The following is a 21,234-nucleotide window of genomic DNA, read 5'->3' on the forward strand; positions in this document are numbered from 1 at the left end:
TCCACATCATTCAACGTTATTTGGCATCATTTCCAGTAACATTATTCTACATCCTTCAGCATCCGCGCAATTTTCTACTTAAAGGTAGTTTTGTTTAAAATGGTGGCAAATAGTGATTGATAGATCCTACAGCAAGTGCTCAAGCATAAGAAGCTGGACAGGAGAGAGCGCGCAAGAGAGAGAATGGCGAGCTTATCTCAGCAGCCAGACTTCTGCAAGGTCACACTGTAGTCTGCAGTCTCGAGAAGATGCCGCTGCCACTTCCTGGAATGACGCTGTGAAAAAAATACAGTAATTGCTTCAGCCGATATGTAAAAGCTTGTATTAGCAAAAATATTTGTTGGTATCTCTGCATGTTGAGGGCAACATTGAAATACAAAAGCTTGAACATTGAACCTCTGCTGATTTATGCTTCTCTTTTTCTACTGTTATCATCTTTGTAAAGGCAGACTTTTTGGTGAAGCTTTCGCTTCAGATCTCATTAGATCCAGTTGCAGGTGTGCAGTGCCTAATTATGCTAAATGTCTCACGGGTCTGTTCTTACCAGCTTGTGGGTGAAAGCAACTTCCATCCTCAACATATGGAGGAAAACCTCGGACCCAATTACTCTCAGATTCAACTTTTCAATCAAGTTTCTTCCAGATGTTCACTGAAGTTTTAGTGGAACATTATCTGGGATAGAAACACTTCACAATACAATAGTGCGTTAATTTAACTTTGGTGTGTTGCTGCGGTCACTCCGCAATGTTGCGTCGAGGCGTAGAAGCCGTGTGATTCAGCGTTGTTGACACTGTGGAATTCATGTGGTGAAGTGTAGCACAATCAATTACACGGCTAGATGCTCCCAATTAGACGAGGCCGATCAATGTCAGCCAAGATCACTTGGCTAATCTCACACACACACTCGCACGTGCAACGCACGGCATAGATGATTTGATAATTAAATCAATCTTAACAACTAGAGCTGCACTAATGAAGCTCTGATCGCAGATGAAATTCATCTTTGTCTGTGTGGGTGTTTTTCTTTGTCTTGATTTGGATTTATTTTAAAAATACTTTTTTCTTTTTAAAGCGGGTGACTTTTTACTTCTTCAGTATTTCAGGGAACATTTCTTATTTATGTTTAAATCATTGGCTTCCTTTGGCGGAGATAGACATGCAATCCATTTTGAGTCCGCCAGCTCCTGCCAGTTAAAATGTATTAGACGTCTACAGCCGTCAATGGGAGACACTGATATAGGCTGCAAACTTTGTAGTGAATATTTCTAAAGTGAGAGTGTATTTATATATAATCTCGAATATATCCTTACAAAATATTTGCCGTGGTCCATCTACATACGAAGTTAATTTGTTCCAGGTCCTTGTTTGTAAGTCGAAATGGTCGTATGTCGAGCAGGATTTTCCCATAATAATACATTCCATTAATACAGCCCGAAAACCTACACTAAATCCTTAACTCACTTGCTCCCGAAAACGTATAAATACGTCGATTTTTAATTGTTTCAGTGTCCCAAAGATGTATTTATACGTCTTTTACGTTTAAAAAAAAAAAAAAAAAAGACATCTCTGGGTTGTGATTCAATTTAGCTCCAAAGCACAAAGATGAAAATCCATTTTAAAGCAATAAAACTGGCCACTAGAGGGCAGTAGCGCATTTGGTAAGACCCGCAACCCGATTCAACGGCAACGAACGGCCAAGCTGCACGGCCGGGCGCCGGCGGAAGACGACCGAATGGATGCCAGGCGGCGGACGACCGAGCAGAACAACTGGTAGGATGTCCGGGATGCCAGGTGCTGGACGACTGAGCAAAGCGACCGGGACTACGCTGTTGCGGCCAGAACAGCGTCATCTTTCAGTTAGTTACTGTATGTGTAAATAAATTGTTACTTTGCTATCAAAAGCTCTTATTTGTCTTGTTGTTTATCTTATTTTGTAAAAGGAAAACATTATTCAGATGTGTGGGATGTAACTCAAGCAAAAAATAGCTGTATTAAAGTCAAAGTCATGTTTGAAATGTATGCTTTCACAAAAAGCTCATTTTCTCCGTTTTTTCATCAGAAATTGGAAAATTGCTCAAACTAAGCTATTTTCTAATGCTCATTTCTAAAGAATGGAAAAAGATATGAACTAACTTTTCTTTTCTGCTGAAAGAGGAGAGTCTAATCTATCTTTGGTGGGTTCCATGTTTAAATACCAAAAGAACAGAATTTTCTGTGGGACTTGCAAAACCGGTCAAAATCCAGTAAAAGGGCCGGGAGCAAAGGTTCTAGTAATAATAATAATTCCTGTAAAAATGTAACAAATCGGGTTCTAATGTGGCGGACGTGTTTTGCGTGCTGCGCATGAATGCACCGCGTGGCTCACGTGACGGAGGGAGAAAGGTGCGGTAGAGGTTTTACTTTCTCTTTGAATGTTTTGTTGCTGGCGCCAACTACGGCGGACAGTAGATGTGTTGTGTTGCACAAGTTCTGAAAAAAAAAAGATTAAAAACCTGATGAAGTTGGCGATTTCTTTGGCGATTTTACTACAATAATAATTGTCACCTTAACGTATATAGAACGCCGAACGCAAATCGGAGGCGGACCGTCGAGATCGTAGACATTCTACGGCCATAGTGTCGAACTAGTTCAGGGATGCGCACAGTACGCTCATATTTTTCTATCATTTCCATCTTCATTTCAAATGTAAGCGTCACCTTTTTCCTTTTTTCAACACCTGCACTGACCTTCCTGGAACCTGTGTTGATTTCTCTCACAAGAAAATCCGCCGTGCGTCCGTCTTGCTGCGAAACAAAGAAACTGCGGCGCTGTCATAAATCGTCGTATTTAGACCATGTCGTCGGATGTACAAACAAACTGCGGTTCAAATAGTAAAGTAACAATTTATTTACACATAGCTAACCGAAAGATGACGCTATTGTGGCTGCGACAGCCGGTTGAACTTTTCCTTTATAGTTGCCTATCTCAAAAAGATGCATTTTTTTGAGTCTCTGTGGGCTCTTCTCGCGAGCAACACGGACTCAACGGCATCAAGTAGTCCCGGTCGTTCTGCTCGGTCATCCAGCGCCTGGCATCCTGGGCGTCCTACCGGTTGTTCTGCTTGATCGTCCGCCGCCTGGCATCCATTCAGTCGTCTTCCGCCGGCGCACCAGCTTTGCGGCTTGACTGTTCGTTGCTGTTGAATAGGGTTGCGGGTCCTACCAAATGCGCTACTGCCCTCCAGTGGCCAGTTTTATTGCTTCAAAATGCATTTTCAGCTTTGTGCTTTGGAGCTAAATTGAATCAGAACTCAGAGATGTCTCTTTTGGAAAAAAACGTAAAAGACTTATAAATACTGTATGTCTTTGGGACACTGAAACAATTAAAAATAGAACGTATTCATATATTTTTGGGAGCAAATGAGTTAAATGACTTCCAAACATAGCAAAGGTTACTATGTTTTTTTTTTTTTTAATGAAAAAAAGAAACATGAAAGGTAACACCAGTTACCTTGCCAAGTAACTAATTACCCTTACATTCAGGTAACTGAGTTACTAACTCAATTACTTTTTGGGAGAAGTAATTTGTAACTGTAATTAATTACTTTTTTAAAGTAAGATTAACAACACTGCGCATAAAAATGCAGTCTGCAGAATGAAAAGTGACAAAAGCAGAGATTTTATTCTGCCAATTTGTTGCTGAACACAATTTGCATGCAACTGTTGCTGATCACTTCTCAGAATTAGCAAAAGGAATATTCCCTGACTCAAAGATTGCATCGGTAAGTTCATTTTATCATTTGACCTTTTTGATTTATAATTGGACACACTAACAAACTACCTTCAAGTCAAACTGAATTGCGAGCTGAAGTGCCATGAAGTGCAGCCATCAAAAGACATGATAGAAATTGCTAAAAGTGCTACATACAATTATAACAAAAGTCACTGTTAAATTGTAGTAATCACGATGTAGCTGAAGATATTGATTGTTCTTTGATTGCACCAGGTTATATGTGAAAATGTTACCAATAAATTCATAGTATTTTAAAAATTGAGTTTTATTTTGTTTAATATTGCACGCTATATAAAACATTGTAAGATTAGTTAAGTCTCCAATTTGTAAGGGCATATGCCATTATTTGTAAGATTGCCAATGGCCTCAGGTTGACAGGTATGGGAAATGTAGTTTTAAACTGCAGCATTTGGAAACGTGCTGGTTAAATAGTTTCTCAATGTTTTTCGGTTATTGTTTGCGTGCAATCTAGAACATTGAATGAACGTTGAATTGAGTGGGAATAACAATTTGTCAACGACAATTGTCGTGATAGTAATTTATAAAAATGTTTAGTTGGCACATTGCCTACTGTGTGTGTATTGACTGGACTACATTTGTGAATTCTCAGTGAACCAGGTTTTGTTACTGTTGAATTAAAGCATATAGTTCATGTTAAATATCTAAAAATGTTAAAATTTGACGCATAAGCAACAGAGCCATTTGTCAGACAAAAATATAGTAATGTATTAAAATAGTTTCCTCCCTTTACTGGATGCACTCTTGGAGCACTCGTGACAGTTTGATTAAGCCTTCAGAGATGAAGTCATTGCGTTGCCTGGCCAAGCTTAAACTCAGCAGGGTGCCACCATATAAATGTGTATGCGAGATTTAATTGCTAATCACCAACGTGTGGCTTTGCTTTCTTACGCTGCCTGGAAAGACGAGAGGAAAGCGGGGGGAAAAAAAAGGAAAAAAGTCCTGATTATTAACATGATCCGTCACCCCGACAATACGATGATTAATGCCGCGATTCATTGCCATGGCGATGCAATGGGAATAATGTAAAGGGAGATGAGGACGGACAAGAGTGAGGAACAATAGAACGGAAAGAGGAAATGAAGCAAAAGTGCCACAAAAGAATAATGTGTCTTGTCGAGTTCACCAAAAAAGACTCTGAAGAGAAAAAGATTGGAAAGGAGAAAGAAACATAGAAACCATTTTGAGAATTGACGACAATAGACGTCCAATCCAATGGCACTAAATATGATCATTAACTTCCATTTCACCAAGTCAAAACGGATATTATTATTCTTGTTCAACAGTGCGTGCATCCTCAGTGTTGTCTTGTCCTTCGGAGATGACGCAACACTTGCTGTCTAATTAGATAGCGAGTAGAGACGGAGCCCAAAGTGTCATCAGTCTTGTTTCTTACACAAGCGTGACTCATTAGAGAAGGCAATTGCTGTGGAAATTGCGTGTGAACGCTGAAGAGCTGCCGCTCAACTGAAATGCTGTGGAAGTAATTGAATTGTTGGAGTAAAATGTATTTTGGATGACTCGGACATTTTGTTGTTTTGAATATTTGGCCACCGGCAGAATTTTGTTGTTGCGTATTTGGCATTCAGATAAAAATTAATAGTTTGTTTCTGTCCTCTTGCCCTTGTCTGGTCATTTTAGCCGTTTAAGTCTTTCCCAGCGTGACGGAAAAGAGGAGTGCTCTCGTCAGGGTGTGTGTGTATGTGCGCAATGACCCACTTTGTCCGCCATGCAGCAACAGAGCGGGTTGTGCATTTTTTAATAGCAACAGTCTACTTTTGAGATGCCTCGGTATGTGTTGAAGTGAGCAACTAGGCCCAACAATTTCCACAAATAGTGGCTAAGGGGGATCTAAACAACTACAGCGGGGTAAGGGCAATTTATTTTGATGAGATTAAGTCATTCACTGCCATTAACAGCGGTAAACATCCAGTTCAATAGTGTTGAAATTCGCCTCCCCAGTCAAGCCGCACGGAAACAGCGACAGCCAAAACAAGTGCCGCTCGGCCGATGCTGCCTCGCGTGCGCCAACCGGGAAGGCAGAACTTCATGCTTTCTCGTCTTATTTTAACCCTTTGTACTGACTCCATGTTTCAAAAGTTTAAAGCAGACTCACCGAAAACAGGTTGACAATTTATCTGTCGACAATGGTCAAAAACAAGGCAAAAACAGACGACGGAAGGAACAATGCTGAATCCAAAGCAAGGCTACATAGCAAATGTTTCCGAGCAGCAAATCTGGCTTATCTCAGTGACCAGTGTTTTTTAAGTTCGTGGGCCGGCCGAAGGTGTGTCCGGGCGTTGCTTTGGGATCATCCCTCTCTGGGCGGTTTCGGGCTGTTTAGGTTCGTGCGTGGATGGGATGTGGTTGCCACAGCGACCGACGCTGGTCTTGACGTCACAAGCGCCTGCTATCAACTTTGTTTATCCGGGCTGGCTGCGCGCTGGTCTTTGTCCTTGTTCGTTTGTCGGGAGAACTGATTGCCAGAGTTGGTGCGTCAATCTTGCTCGTGGCGCCCACGTTGGGCTTCTGTGATAAGATGGCGTTGTGTATCTATTCTGTTTCTTTAAACTATGGTGTGCTATTTATTTTACATCATGTGTGTTAGAGTAGTGCAGTCCTACAGTGAATATGAGAAATGATACTATTCCCTAATTGATTATATTACATGTGTTCGAGTAATGCTAATAGTTAAACGGTGCCTACGAGAAACGGTACCATTTTTCCTTTTCCCCCTCATGAGCGCCGATAAGGTGATTCACTTTACTGTGTTCAAGGCCACTGAGTGAAGTCTGCCTAAACTGTAGTTAAATGAATGTGTTATACTAATGCAAACAATTATATGGTGTGTGCGAGAACGGTACCTTTTCCCTTCAAGAGTTTAGTCTTTATGTAGTAATTAAATATAGTGACACTGTAATGAATACCAGGGATGGCAATTTCGACTAATTTCCCTGCCGAGTAGTTTCAGATTTTATTTGCGACTCATCAACTGGTCTCTAAGCAAGAAAACTTGCAATAGCGTACTGCACGAATGCTATTTTTAGTCCGCAAGGCTGCGTGCCGTCACCATCATAAACCGAAAGGGGTCAACGTAGAAGCGGGCACACATACAACCCATACAAGTACTGCTTGTTTTCTGCCAGTAATCTTTCAAAAAACAACATGCCGAGTAAACACTGCTGCTATGGAACTTGTACAAGCGACTCTAGACAAGGACACACAAGGAAGGATGTTTTCTTCATACGTTTCCCGACAGGGCCGTTCCTGACCAATTTGGTGCCCTAGGCAACATATTTATTGCCCCCCCCCGTTTTCACCACATATTTTCAAACACACACTGAAAAAGCACTCTTTGTAATTTATTATATAAAAAAAGACAACGAACAAGTGCAGAAATGAAAAGAAAAAGGCTGTAATAACTGTTCAAAAGCACCAATGAAAACACTTAAAAAACAAATGCATTAAATAAATTACAATTGTTATTACAATATGATTAACACCCACCCACACAAACCTATATGAAGACACACAGAACACTTTTTTTTCACCTTGACTTATAACCTTACTCACCTTGTCTTCACTGATGCAAAAGCATCAATTGCACTTTCATATGACTGTTGTTTTGGAAGGTGCACTTCTTTCCTGGACTTGGTGGGCTTGGACTTGGTGCTGATGTGGATAAGTTCGCTGTAAAAGATGGCCCAGGATGTACAGAGGTAGAAAGAAAATATTTTAGAAGAGCATCTACAGAGAAGAAAGTGGAATGTTACATTATATTATTCAAATAGCTGTTGAATGTGAAACCAGCATGACATAACCATAATAGCGCCTAAATTCTTGCAGCCTACTGTACCTGTCTATTGGATCCGGCCACTATCTTTGATGGGCGTAGTTAAAAGAAAATAAATTCTTGAAGCACGGCAACTACACAGGACTATCCAATAATAATGAATTAAATAATATATGATAGCAAAAAAAAATTTAATAAATTGAATATGTTTTTACATGAATGTGATCGCCATTTTAATGAATTAATGACCCGTTTAATAACAAATGTTTGCATTTAAATCCGTGGCACTTTTAGTCCTCAATACCACAGAACTTTGAAATGATTAATTCCATATTTAATGGTGTATTTATTTAATTAACATCGGCACTTTTAGGCAAGGCAAATTTATTTGAAAAGCACAATGTAACACAAGGTAAAGGTGGTTCACATCACATGAAAATAAGCAAGACAATTTTAGTCTCCCATACACTTTGACAAAATTTCTCTAAAATTGGAGGGGGAGTAAATTTAACTGAAACTAGGCTGGCTGAATACTGAAAATATTTCTAAAACAACGGTAACATATTATCACAAATGTTATGAAAATATTTTATAAATGTTGAAAAGTTACCTAGTGTTGCTTTAAATCCTGGGATTTAATTTAAATTCAGCGTATGTCTGAAAGGGGCTCAAGATGCAGGATGATGTGTTTAAACAGACTAGTGAATCAAAAATGTTAAATTATGATTAAGCGGTTAAACGATTAAACAACTAGTCGGACACATCCTTAATAAATACTAATGACAAAGCAGTAACTGTAGCATGCTGCTCAATGATCAGTGAACTAAATAAACTGTTCAAATATCTGTCAGTGGCAGGGATTTTTTTTTTTCTTTTAAAGAAAAATCGAACTTTGTTTCATAATTATTGTGTTTTGTCATGTCAATCTATTAGCTGTGATATAAGGAGAATAGAGTGGTGTCTTACTGAGATAACACACTATACAGTATAAACATTTAAAAGTTGTATCTTTTATTTGATTAATAACTGTCTTATTTCGGGAATAAAATCTGATTTAATAGATAAACTCTTAGACATCAAATCATTTGGCTCTTAAATGAGTTAATCACTAGTAGACGTCCAATCCATTTCAATTAGGAAGCTTGGCAGTGAATGTCCGCCCTCCCAATTCAAATCGTTTGGACGTTTAAGCCATCAATGGCAGCCAATGACTTAATAGTCTTCATGTAAAAAGGGTGTTTTGTGGAAAAAAAGTTGTATTTCTGTTTTGCATACAGTGAAAACAACTTGTATTTTTAGGATTTTTAAGAAACTGAGAAAAAACAAAATTTGTTATGAATGCTTCGATTTCCTATTTTCCTTTGCAAGGCTCAACTCCCCATGTAATGGTAAAACCTTCCTATTCTCATGCCGCCTTGCAATGCACACAATCATCTGCTGCAGTAATGGCAATATCATGTATATTCCATGAGAGGTAAAAGCAGAGCGGCATCTACAATAAGTGCTGTGTGCAAAAGGATGTGTGTCTATGCGCGTGTGTAAGTGTGTATTACACGGCAAATGGTTTCCCTTTAATAAAGCGCCGTTCCGCTTTTCAACACACAAACGTGAGCATGATAAACAAGCAGATACAGAAGAGGACGGAGTGTAATTTCAAAGCCTTACATCATTCATCTTTCCTGTATGAAGTTCTTATTTTTCTATGGTGGTAATCATAGACACGCTTGTCTTTATGCATATGTTTTATACTTTTCACAGATAGCCTGAAGGCTCACGTTGGGGAAAGTATGTTTACGTGTTTGAATGTATAATCAGACAACAAAATAGACGAGTTTCATCCACGCGAAACAAAAGTATGCTTGATTTAGAGAGAAATAATTAAAGCCTGTAAACTTCACTTATTGTTATTGTTTGCAGTTACTTTAAATTAAAAAGGCACCTGTATTACAGAAAAAAATACTTTTTTTTTTTTTTTTTTAGGAAAAAGGTGGCATTTCTTAAAGAAATGGGGGAAACATATATTTAAAGACAAAACTTTTGAAACTTAAAACAAACAAAAAAAACCCCATACAAAAGTACTGTAGACTCATATTTTTTATGAACTTGTAATTGTGAGGAAACGTATTTCAGAGCTCTTAAAAAATCTTTAAAAAAAAATTATTTTTAAAAAACAATATTCATGTCAGATTCATGTTTTTGCTTGTAGATTTTTAAAAGTTGGGTTTTCTACCTAGATTTTAATCCAATTTCTTTTTCAAGTAAAAAGTAAATACAGGTAGTAACCGGGTTACGACGTATTTGACTTGCGCGATTTCGAGTTTTGTCTCCAGTCATTTTTTTAGTCTCATAAACTGTACCTTATTGTACCTCACAGTATCTTATTTTTTACTTTACTTCATTAATATGACATGTTCTATCCTCACTAAATGTGAGGTTCTTCAGCTTTACAGACTGCAAGCAAGGCAATTGTGCTTTTTGAAGCTTTTTACATCTTTCACTTTTGACACTTTGTAAAGCTGTGACACACATATGTACACTTATGTTCAAAACGACATGTATTTTTACAATGAAACCCTTAAACACAAAACAATTGGTGTTTAAATGTCCATCGAGTCTGATCTATATTTAAATTAGTGTATTAAATCAGCCTAACAAAAGTCCAAAAGCTTAAATGCTACGAATGCTAACGTATTTACAATTCTCATAGCAAATCACTCACACATAGCTCCAAAAACTGTAACTCTAAACTTAATTACAAATGCATAAACAAGCATATATTAGCTGAAACAACTTACAGCCTATGTGGGCCAAACCAGAGCGCAGCTATGCTTTATCCATGTCATCCGTCTTGAGTCTGCTAAGTCATAAAAGGCGACAAAACAAAATACAATACTTTTGGACATTTTGGATAGTTATTTTTCAGTACTTAAACACTTAATTCCGATTTACGCGGGAATTCGGGTTACGTCGCCAGCGTAGGAACGTAACCCGGGGACTACCTGCATTGACAATATAACTATTTTGCAAAAAAAAAAAATATTTCAGCTAAAAATATTACCGTATTGGCCCGAATATAAGACGGTGTTTTTTTGCATTGAAATAACACTGAAAAAGTGGGGGTCGTCTTATATTCGCGTTCTAGATATTATACCCATTCACGACGCTAGATGGCGCCAGAGATCATTGAAGCGATGTTCTGTCATGACAGATCTCAGCTACGCTCATGTTTAACTAGTTTGCGTTATTTTATTGCATTGTTTTTCCTTATTCAGATTTGTTTCAAGACTACAGTTACGGTTAGACCTCACTTTGATGGTAAATGCAGTTATTGCAATTTTATTGTTTTATCACAATAGATTGGTTTATTTACATTTCAAAAACCGGAAGCCATTCATTTACAAATGTGATTGCACTTTAGTTTACTTATTTAAATGTTCAGATATTAAGAGTTGAATGAGGCAAAATAACATGCTTTTTCTCTCAAATATATTCTTATAACCATTTGTTATATTTTCTGTATAAAAAATAATTTGGTGTTCAAAAAGTCTTTTTTCAACTTGAGTCTTGAAAAAGAGGGGGTCGTCTTATAATCAGGGGCGTCTTATCTTTGGGCCAATACGGTATATTTATTCACAGTAAAAAGTCCTGATTGTAATGTCATTGAATTTTTTTGCTTTTCTTGAAATTAGCTAAGGATGAATAGAGAATAATATTTTTGTGCGATGTATGTTTTCTGTATGCATAAATATGTATTTTAAGGATTTTTAAGGGCTTTTTTCTCAGGAAAAAAGTAATGTATAAAGTTACAAGACAAACAAACAAACAAACAAGACAAACAAAAGCAAGAAACTAAAATGTTTGAATCAACTCAAGGCCACAACTTAATCACCTCTAATGTCACCATCATTGCCACTTCTATTTTTAAGCCAATTATCTCCCTCTAGAATCATGTGTTTGGCATGTTTGTGTGTACGTAATGTGTGTGTGTGTTCTTGTGATGTATGAGTAATGACGCCCCCTTCTGAATTTTGCTGTCCAGGTAAATTACTCAACACTTTCTCATATCAGTCCTCCCGGGACGTCGGCAATACTCTCTCAAAAAGCCCGGAGAGCTTATTACAGCCGTGGCTTTATTGATCAACACACACGAACGCACACGCACTTGCACTTTGCTCCTTTAGAGACGTAACACCTGCAACAGCGAGACACACCCACTCGAGAATGCCGATATGAGATTTTTTTTGTGTGTCGACGCGCTACACAAACACACACAATAACACGCGTTGTGGGTCATTAAGGGCTCTCCTCGCAGTGTGTCCTGTAAGCACTTTGTTTCCCCGACGGGGCGCTAATATACTGCTGCGTTTCCATCGCGTGTCGTGGCGTCAGCTCTTTTGTGGCTGTTAAAGCTGCAGTTACACTTTGCGGCGGGCCCGGGGAACGTTTGTCGGTGAGCTCGGGGAGGCCACCGCCACCGACGCGCCGCAGATGCGTTTCACCGGAAATTGGCTAAAGCGAGCACTCGGGTTTACTTTGAGGCCTGTCGCTCTCACTTTGTGGCGGAATGAGTTTCGGGCCATGCGGGAGGAATGAGTTTGGGAGAAATTGATATCATGACAAAAAAGTTTGGATTTTATAAAAAGAAAATGAGAACATTTGATTCTCCAAATGTTCAACCTAGTGATTTGTGATGAACGAGTCTCAGTTAGTTTAATGCTAACATAAATGTGAAATTCCATAGACAGGCTAAATTTAATTAGCGTACATAAAGTAGTATTTTTTTCCTTTGGTAAAAACAAACGAAAAATATCTTGTAATTAGAGATGTCCCGATCGATCGGGACGTCATTTTCAAAGTATCGGAATCGGCAAAAAAATATCGGACATGCCTTTTTTTAATATATATATATATATATATATATATATTTTTTTTTTTATATTAAATTGTTTTCTAATTGTATTTAGCGTTACAGACATAATATGTCTGAGTATTTAGTATAGGCTTAAGGTAGGGTTATCAAATTTACCCGTTAACGGTGGTAATTAATTTAAAAAAAAAATTATCACGTTAAAATAGTTAACGCAATTATCGCATGCGCTGCACGACCCACTCACGCATTGTCGCGTTCAATCTGTAATGGCGCCGTTTTACCTATATATAGATCTAAAAGGCAGCGTAAAACGAGTAGAGTGAATTTTGGCAGCCTTTGGAGCCTTTTTTTTTATTGGTTAAAGCCTCACAATCCCTCTCCCTACGATTAGAAATATCGTGGGAAGCAATGTGGGGAAGAAAGGTACACTGTAAATGCTAACATTCAAATTAATTAAATGTGATAAGTGAACTAAACTCAATTTTCATCAACCTGTTGTGAACACTACTTTTAAATAAGTAAGTAGTAATTTGGGGTTGGAGAACTTGCTTAACTTGATATATCCCAGTTAAGTCAAATTAGAAAAAATAATTTCTTGTACCCAGTGTCCTTTGGGCGTTCTATCAGACATGCGCAGATCTGCCCTGCCCACTTTCGCGCTCTTTCCAACACCTTTCTCAGTTATTTTCGCCATTGTGGGTTTACTTGTCCTCAGCACACTGATTTGGTAAGTACATATTTTACTCTTTTGTAAACCGTCGATTTGTCTTGTTGTAGTGTAGTAGCCTGTGTGCTGCCAGGGAGGAGAAGTGTCAATTACATCAAATATCACCGCTAGCAAGCATGCTATATGACCGTGACAGGAACCTCATCATTTTCAGAAACAAATGTAGACTACAGTTTATGGTAGACTCCCATTTTATGCCGGCCGGCGTTTTGAATTCTTGACAGACGGGGCTCGTAACGTTTTTAGGCGATGGGAGAGGTTTTTAAAACCGATTTAAAACAGTTACCGAGCGGTTTTAAGTTAGCTAGACCGAGGGGAGGTTCGCTTCCTGTTTTAAAAATAAAAACACTAATTCTATCGTTAGCGGGTGTTTTATTTTGTGAAACTAACAGGAAGTGCCTTAATCACTACAGCTAGCTTGAGTAGCGCCGAATTTGCACGTTGTGGATCTAAACGGCTACTTTCTCACGTAAAAATGTTAGAAATGTCGATAAAGTGATTTATTTACAGAGTTAGTGCTAGAATTAAGTCAGCTTCAGCCTGTCTATTTCGGCTCAGGTAAGAGCTAAATGCACAGTCAGACCTTATGTGCGCCAACGTAATCGGTTCTTGCGTTGGAGCAGGGGTCCCCAAACTACGGCCCGCGGGCCGGCCCCCCCCCCCCCCCCCCCCAATAGTGTTATTATTTCCTGGCTTTTTTCTGTGAAGAACCCAGACAGGGTTATTTGGTTATTATCTATTTAATTAATTGTGTTATTATTATTCATTATTATATGATATTATATTATGTTATAATTATTTTTATTTTATTTTGTTCCAAGAAGAATTCAGAAAGGGTTATTTAATTATGGCTTTCTGAAAAACAATAATTTTTTTACATTTAGGCACTGCTGCAATCGTCACACTTTTTCTGTTACAAACTGACCCGGCCCCTCATCAGAGAAGGGAAAAGTCATGTGGCCTTCACAGGAAAAGGTTTGGGGACCCCTGCTTTAGAGTGTTTGTCATCTGCCCTTCCATTTGCTTTTCTTCATGTGCAGTGCTCCCCCTCCATGTTTGATCAAACTGCACTGATAATTTGAAATTGTTTTAAAATGCATTAATCGCAAAAATCAGAGGACTAGATCACATTTCCCCCTGTTATTTCACCACTTTAATTTTGGTCTAACCTAATATAGGAATACAGATAGAAAGAGTGCAGAGATCACACTCGACGCCATAACAACCTGGTGTGTTTAAGGTTGGTCATTTATGTGCCTATATTTTGAAATTGTTGCCTTAATTTTGTGTTCTTTTTCACCATCCCCCAATCAGGCTGAAGCAAATGGTCAAAAGTCCACACATACCTCAGTCTCAGCAATTACAGGTATGTTTCATACACTGATCAATGAATCATTTAATATTTGTATTTGTTTCATGGGTTGGGATAACAAACATGCATTAATGTTTTTACAGATGGATTAAGAAATTAATTGTACATCTCAATTTGAATGTTCAAAAATAATCAATTACGTTAATTTAAAAATAACTCATTGTTAAACATTTTAGTTTGTGAATATTAAAATAATTTATTGCAGATTTTAATTTGTGATTAAAAATAATTGGACATTTTAATTTGTGACTGTTAAGAAAAAATTTAACTTTTTTTTTTTTCTAACAAGTTCTCAATGCTGAAATTATCATGTCTTTTCAGGTCAACCAAAGCAGTATTCTCTAATGCAGTGGACTTGCAAGTACTGCACATTTTCTGCTGAAAAGAGCCTACTTGCTTAAGCATTACCGCTTAAAACATGGATACCACACTCGGACATCCCTACTCCCATGTCTTCATAAGGACTGCCTCTGCACATTTAAATCTTTTAATGCACTCAAAGTACACCTATCGACATGGCACTCTCAAAAAGATGCAGGCAAAAGTGGAGAAACTGCATTTGACCGTCAGTTGTGCAACTTTGTGGAGCCCTGCTCAGAAGCAGACTTCTTTACCCATTTGCGAGGACATCTTAAGCTGAGGCAAATGGTTACTTGCCCATATCAAGACTAACTTTCAGAGCAGTATTTATTCGACCTTCACTGCACACAAAAGCAAAGAAATGTGAAATGTGTTTGAGCCATAGTGTGGGTAGGACATTTGTGTCTAAATCATTCAATCCCAATAAAAGTTGCTTTAATAAAAAAAAACTTATTTTTAATCAAAGAAAAAGAACCTTTTGCAAAAATATATTTTTTTGAAAATATATATATTTTTAAATATATATTTTTTTTATTGACGTGTCACTTTTTTTTTAAAGGAAAAAGTTTAAAACTTTTTTTTTTAAAGTGGAAAAAGTTTTGAACGCATTTCTTTTTTTCTTTTTGAAGTGGAAAAGGTTTTAAAGGCACTTTTTTTTTCGATTGAATCATTTTGACACAAAGATACGACTTCAACGCTACTTCCGACATGTTTGAGTGGCAGGTGACTACACCAATGGCATAAAAGAATGACTAATGGCCACCAGGGCTCCATCGAGCCATCGGACTCTGCTCGAGTCCAAGCCGAAAATAGGGCACTGGTACGGGGGGGTGACATCGGCATCTCACCGGAGTGCCCGCGCTGGTATGGTGCGCTGCTGCTTAATGTGATTCAAGAGGGGAACTTCACCCACTGCCCTGACGTGACGGTTGGCAATCGGGGTCCAACCGCAGTGTCGCGACGCGCCGGTATGGGAGTGGCCGACGAATGGCCCGACACTAGCCTGCCCAGTAGCCCGCGCCGGGAGCCCCGTCGCTTCAGCTTTGAATGAGTGTCGTGTCAGTCGCGGGCCGTCTACTCAACAGCCGGCCTCCGCGCCGGGGTAGTGATATCGGGGTCCGCCAGTGTGCCGCAACAGGGCACCGTACCATCGCCGGCACACCGGTGAGATGCCGATGTCACACCCCCGTACCGGTGCCCTATTTTCGGCTTGGACTCGAGCAGAGTCCGATGGCTGGATGGAGCCCTGGTGGCCATTATTTTTGCTTCCTGCTTTTATGCCATTGGCGTAATCACCTGCCACTCAAACATGTCAGAAGTAGCGTTGAAGTTGGATCTTCGTGTCTAAATGATTCAACCGAAAAAAAGTGCCTTCAAAACTTTTTCCACTTCAAAAAAAAAAAAGTGCCTTCAAAACTTTTTCCACCTTAAAAAAAAAAAAAAAAAAAAAAGTTTAAAACTTTTTGCTTTTCAAAAAAAAGTGACACGTCAATTAAAAAATAAAAATTAAAAAAAAAATTTTTTTTCAAAAAAATATTTTTGCAAAAGTTTTTTTTTTCTTTGATTAAAAACAGTTTTTTGATTGAAGCAACTTTTATTGGGATTGAATAATTTGGACACAAATGTCCTACCCATAATATGGCTCAAAAACAAAAAGGATTGCTTCGATCAAAGAAAACAGTTTCAATGAAAAATAAAGCGTAAATTTCTGAGTCTCAAATATTTTTTCACATTCAAACCTTTTTTTCTACAATTGTTTTTTTTTTTTTTTTTTTTTTTTAATTGAAGTGATTTTATTTTGAAAATATACATTTTTTGTTTGAAGCAACTTATTTTTGGATTGAATAATAAAGACACAAATGTCCTAGCCAAAATGTGGTCCAAACGCAGAATTACATCAATCAAAAAAGTTGTTTCAATAAAAAAAAAAAAATAATAAATTTTTTAAAAAAAATTTCAAAGAAAAATAGTTTTCAAACATATTTTTTGACTTACAAATTTATTTTTGCATTCAAACAAATTTTTTTGATTGACATGACTTTTTCTTTGATTGAAAAAAAAAAAAAATATATATATATACTAATGAAATATTTTTGAATAGAAACTACTTTTTTTTTTTTTTTTTTTTTTTTTTTTTTTTTTGAGGAAAAAGCTTAATATGAAATTAGAATTTGAATAAAAATAAGACACATATTCTTGGTAAGATTTTAGGTTTCTCAGGTGTATAACTCCAGTACACGTTTTGCATTTACTCTTTTAGTGATGTGAAAAAAACAAAGTATCTTGTTTACTGTATCAGGTGTTAAAGTGAAATTTGAATTTGAACTGAGTTGTGTGTTTTAAAAAGAGTTCTGTATTTTTATGTTTATTTTATCACTGCTGCACAGTTTAAACCATGGCACAATGTTGATTGTAGTTCCAGTTTTGATCACTAATATTGTTGGAGAAATCAGAACTGTTAGCTTTACCAGAGCTCAAGCTCATGTTGTAATGGGAAACTAGTTTGACGCCATGTCTTCAATGCTGAGTTAATGTCCTGAAATTATGATAATAGGATCTCGCCTGTTAGTCTTTGGAAATTACAGGATAGGAGTGGACATTGATGCAGTTCAGGTATTATTCAGTAATTTCTGTAGCAAAAGGTTATTTTAGGTACTTATACTTTGTATGAGGTGCAAAATGTTTGCAAAAGTAGGTTTATAATTAATCCACTGATTGTTCATTGATACTGAGCATTAACCAAACACCGTTCAGCCTGCCAGGAGCCAGTGTCTCTCATTAAATGCACTTTTGAGCATTTTAAAGTAAATTTTAATTCCATTGAATTAATCCAATGAGTGTTCTCCATTTATTGTGTTTTGGGGGTCATTACTGTTAGATAATGTGTTTTTAATGAAATTAGTATGTGCAGATGTAATTTCTATTGTGGAATTCTTTTAGGTCAAGAAAATTAAGTTGACCTGAATATGATGGGAGTACTGTGCACTCAAAATAAACAAGTTACTGTAATCCAGTTATTTTAGTTAGTTTGAGTACTGCCAACTCAATAAAAACAAGTGACTATAATCCAAAATTTTTAAGTTAATTTGAGTACTGCCAACTCACAATAATTAAGTTAATCAAATCTAATTCATCTAAGTCAACATAAATTAATTTTTTTAAGGCAGCAAGTTTGCATATATTTTTTTAGTAAAGTCAACTTTTAATATTTTACAGTGTAGTAATTAATCTTTTTCTTAACACCTTATGTTATTTCCTAACGCAGAGAAGATATATCAATTGGTGCCACTACGCACAGTCATGGTTGCACTTCCCATCATGCATTTGGGCCGAAGTTAAATGGCTACAGTATCATTTACTGAAAGCTCAATAAATACACTAAATGGCAATATTTAGTCACAATATACAAAGTCACATTTATCCTTTAAGAATTACAAGTCTTTCTATTGGTGGATCCCTCTCACAGAAAGAATGTTAGTAATGTAAATGCCATCTTGAGGATTTATTGTCATAATAAACAAATACAGTACTTATGACTGTATGTTGAATGTATATATTCGTCCGAGTTTTATTCATTTTTTTCTTAATGCATTGCCAAAATGTATATGATCGGGAAAAAATATCGGGAATGATTGGAATTGAATCGGGAGCAAAGAAAAAGCAATCAGATTGGGAAATATCGGGAATCGGCAGATACTCAAACTAAAACGATCGGGATTGGATCGGGAGCAAAAAAACATGATCGGAACAACCCTACTTGTAATAGAGGGTTAAAACGAGCTGCATTTTTTCGATAAAAGTTTTTTTGATGAATAAAAAAAAAATATATACCTCCAGCAGGAAAAAGTACTTAGGCAACAAGAGTTAAGTTGTATTTCATTTGAGGGAAAATAAAGCAAATAAAAGTATTTCTTCAAAAAAAAAAAAAAAAAAAATGTTTTGAGAAGAATTTCCTCCCCAAAAACTTTTGAAACAACTTTTTTTCCCCCATCATACATCAGCACTTTTAATTTGGAAAACAATTCTAGAAGAAAACTTTAAATTTGTGAATGTGTGTTTTTATTGTTCTAACATTCTTTACAGCTTATGTGCAAAAATAGACAACATTCCCTTTTTTGTAGGCATTGACTAAGGTGACAGTTGAAGTCAGGTAGCACTCGCCAAGTGGCAATCTTTTTATAAAAATAAGACCACCAGTTTCAATGTTGGATTACACACAGTTAACTGTAAACCATTTATAGTGAACATACACTCCCACATAAGATACGGTATGTTTTTATATTGTCTAAAATAAAATAAAAAGTGCAAATAGTTCCAAAACTGAAAAAGCATCTCTTGAAATAGTGCAAAAAATAAATAAATAAATAAACTCAGTGTTTCAATGGCTTTAGCCTAGTGCTAGAGCAAAATAAACGCAAAATAAACATTTCCTGGTTTCAAAATATAAAATAAATGTATAAAGTATCAGTATTACTGCATTTCATAGTTCCTATTCTGTACATTCGCTATAACTTTCCTAGCAGTAAGTTTGTCTTCTTTTCCCTGTAATATTGGTTGTTGGTTTAGGCGCATTACCTGTACCGCCCCCTGGAGTGTAGGAAGACTAACTACGACATGTAGTGCTGCAACGATTAATCGATTAACTCGAGTATTCGATTAGAAAAAAATATTCGAATTAAATTTTATTGCTTCGAGTATTCATTGAATTAAAGTGGCGTTGTAATGGTTTGTTTTGAAAGTGTTTGCATTTAGTTTTATTGATTAGGGTGGATACACTGCCCTCTGGTCTGCCTCATTTCACATGGCTGTATCCAACTGCTCCCTGTTAAGACCAACGTAAGCTAAGTTTTTTTTTGGGTTAATGTTTTTTTAATGCATTTGTAATTTAGTTTGTAGATATGTTTAACCTATTTTTGTGGGAATGTGTGTCTGAACCATTTGTTAAGAGCATTAAAAAAAAAAAAAAAAAAGTTAGCATTTTATAGCATTTACGGTAGCTGACTTTTTCCATATAAGTTAGCCAATTGTTCTTTTGTTGTCCAAAGATCCTCATTTTTTTTTTTTAAATACCGTTTGAGGCTCAGCTAAGGTATTTTAACTTTTCATGTTATTTATCCGATTACTCGATTATTCGAACTAACTAGGTCATCGATTAATCGACTACTAAAATAATCGATAGTTGCAGCCCTAACGACATGTATTAAATTTTTTTTTTTTTTTTTTTAAATCAAACGAATTCACTGTTTGACTGCGTGCACCAAACCGTGATGTACATTACGGTACGAGCAAATACAAATATATACAAATGTATATATTTATATATACATAAGTATTTGATACACTGTCAATGGGTTTTCCCATTGGCAGTGTATCAAATACTTGTTCTCCCCACTGTCTAGTATATTACTGTATGTTCTTTTACTGATACAGGTAATCTCCGGGTTATGAACGAGTCCCGTTCCTACGCTGGCAACGTAACCCGAATTTCTGCGTAAATCAGAATGAACCCTTTTAAGTTCCCCTAGACATGCCCTAAATCTCAATATGACTATCCAAAAACATGTATTATACATCATTGTACTGTAGATGTTGGTGCTAGCTAGACAGCGAGCTAAACTCCGAAATGACGATGTCAGACGTCCGTGTGGTTTCCTGACTTTATTCAGCTGTTCATGACATCAACATTTGCAGGATTAAATAAAATCAGTTTTGTCTTCAACAACAGCTATTCAAATTTGCGTTTATAACTAGCCACTGATACAGCAATAACAATCTACTCAAATGATTGGCATGTATCTGTCGGCGTCCGCACATCATCGAAATTAGTCACATAAACTCGCCCTAGTATTCGACCGCAATTGAAAACACATAATAAACAGTACAAAAGGTGTTATATACAGTTGTGGTCAAAAGTTTACATACACTTTTGAAGAACATAATATCATGGCTCTCTTGAGTTTCCAGTTATTTCTACAACTCTGATTTTTAGAGTGATTGGAACATATACTTCTTTGTCACAAAAAACATTCATGAAGTTTGGTTCTTTTATGACTTTATTATGGGTTAGCAGAAAAAGTGATCAAATCTGCTGGGTCAAAAATATACATACATGGATCTGAAAAAGCGAATCATTGACTTGAACAAGTCAGGAAAGTCACTTGGAGCCGTTTCAAAGCAGCTGCAGGTCCCAAGAGCAACAGTGCAAACAATTGTTTGTAAGTATAAAGTGCATGGCACTGTTTTGTCACTGCCACGATCAGGAAGAAAACGCAAGCTATCACCTGCTGCTGAGAGAAAATTGGTCAGGAGGGTGAAGATTCAAC

The 21,234-nt window shown here is 36.9% G+C and overlaps 1 protein-coding gene across 2 annotated transcripts in view; it reads left to right on the top strand.

Moving 5' to 3' along the window:
* zgc:63863 (uncharacterized protein LOC393372 homolog) overlaps positions 1-21,234 on the top strand; it is a 158,742-nt gene that overhangs the window by 24,900 nt on the left and 112,608 nt on the right. Inside the window, exons 10-11 of one of the 2 annotated variants that reach the window (XM_057827724.1) lie at positions 14,494-14,545; positions 14,873-15,736. The exons of the other annotated variant lie outside the window; for it this stretch is intronic. Coding sequence (XP_057683707.1) covers positions 14,494-14,498 — 5 coding nt within the window. The 3' untranslated portion in view covers positions 14,499-14,545; positions 14,873-15,736. Of the gene's footprint in view, positions 1-14,493; positions 14,546-14,872; positions 15,737-21,234 lie in introns of those variants that run through there. 2 annotated transcript variants of the gene reach the window in all.

Source organism: Corythoichthys intestinalis, chromosome 22 (genome assembly GCF_030265065.1).
Source record: "Corythoichthys intestinalis isolate RoL2023-P3 chromosome 22, ASM3026506v1, whole genome shotgun sequence".
Lineage (NCBI taxonomy): Eukaryota > Metazoa > Chordata > Actinopteri > Syngnathiformes > Syngnathidae > Corythoichthys > Corythoichthys intestinalis.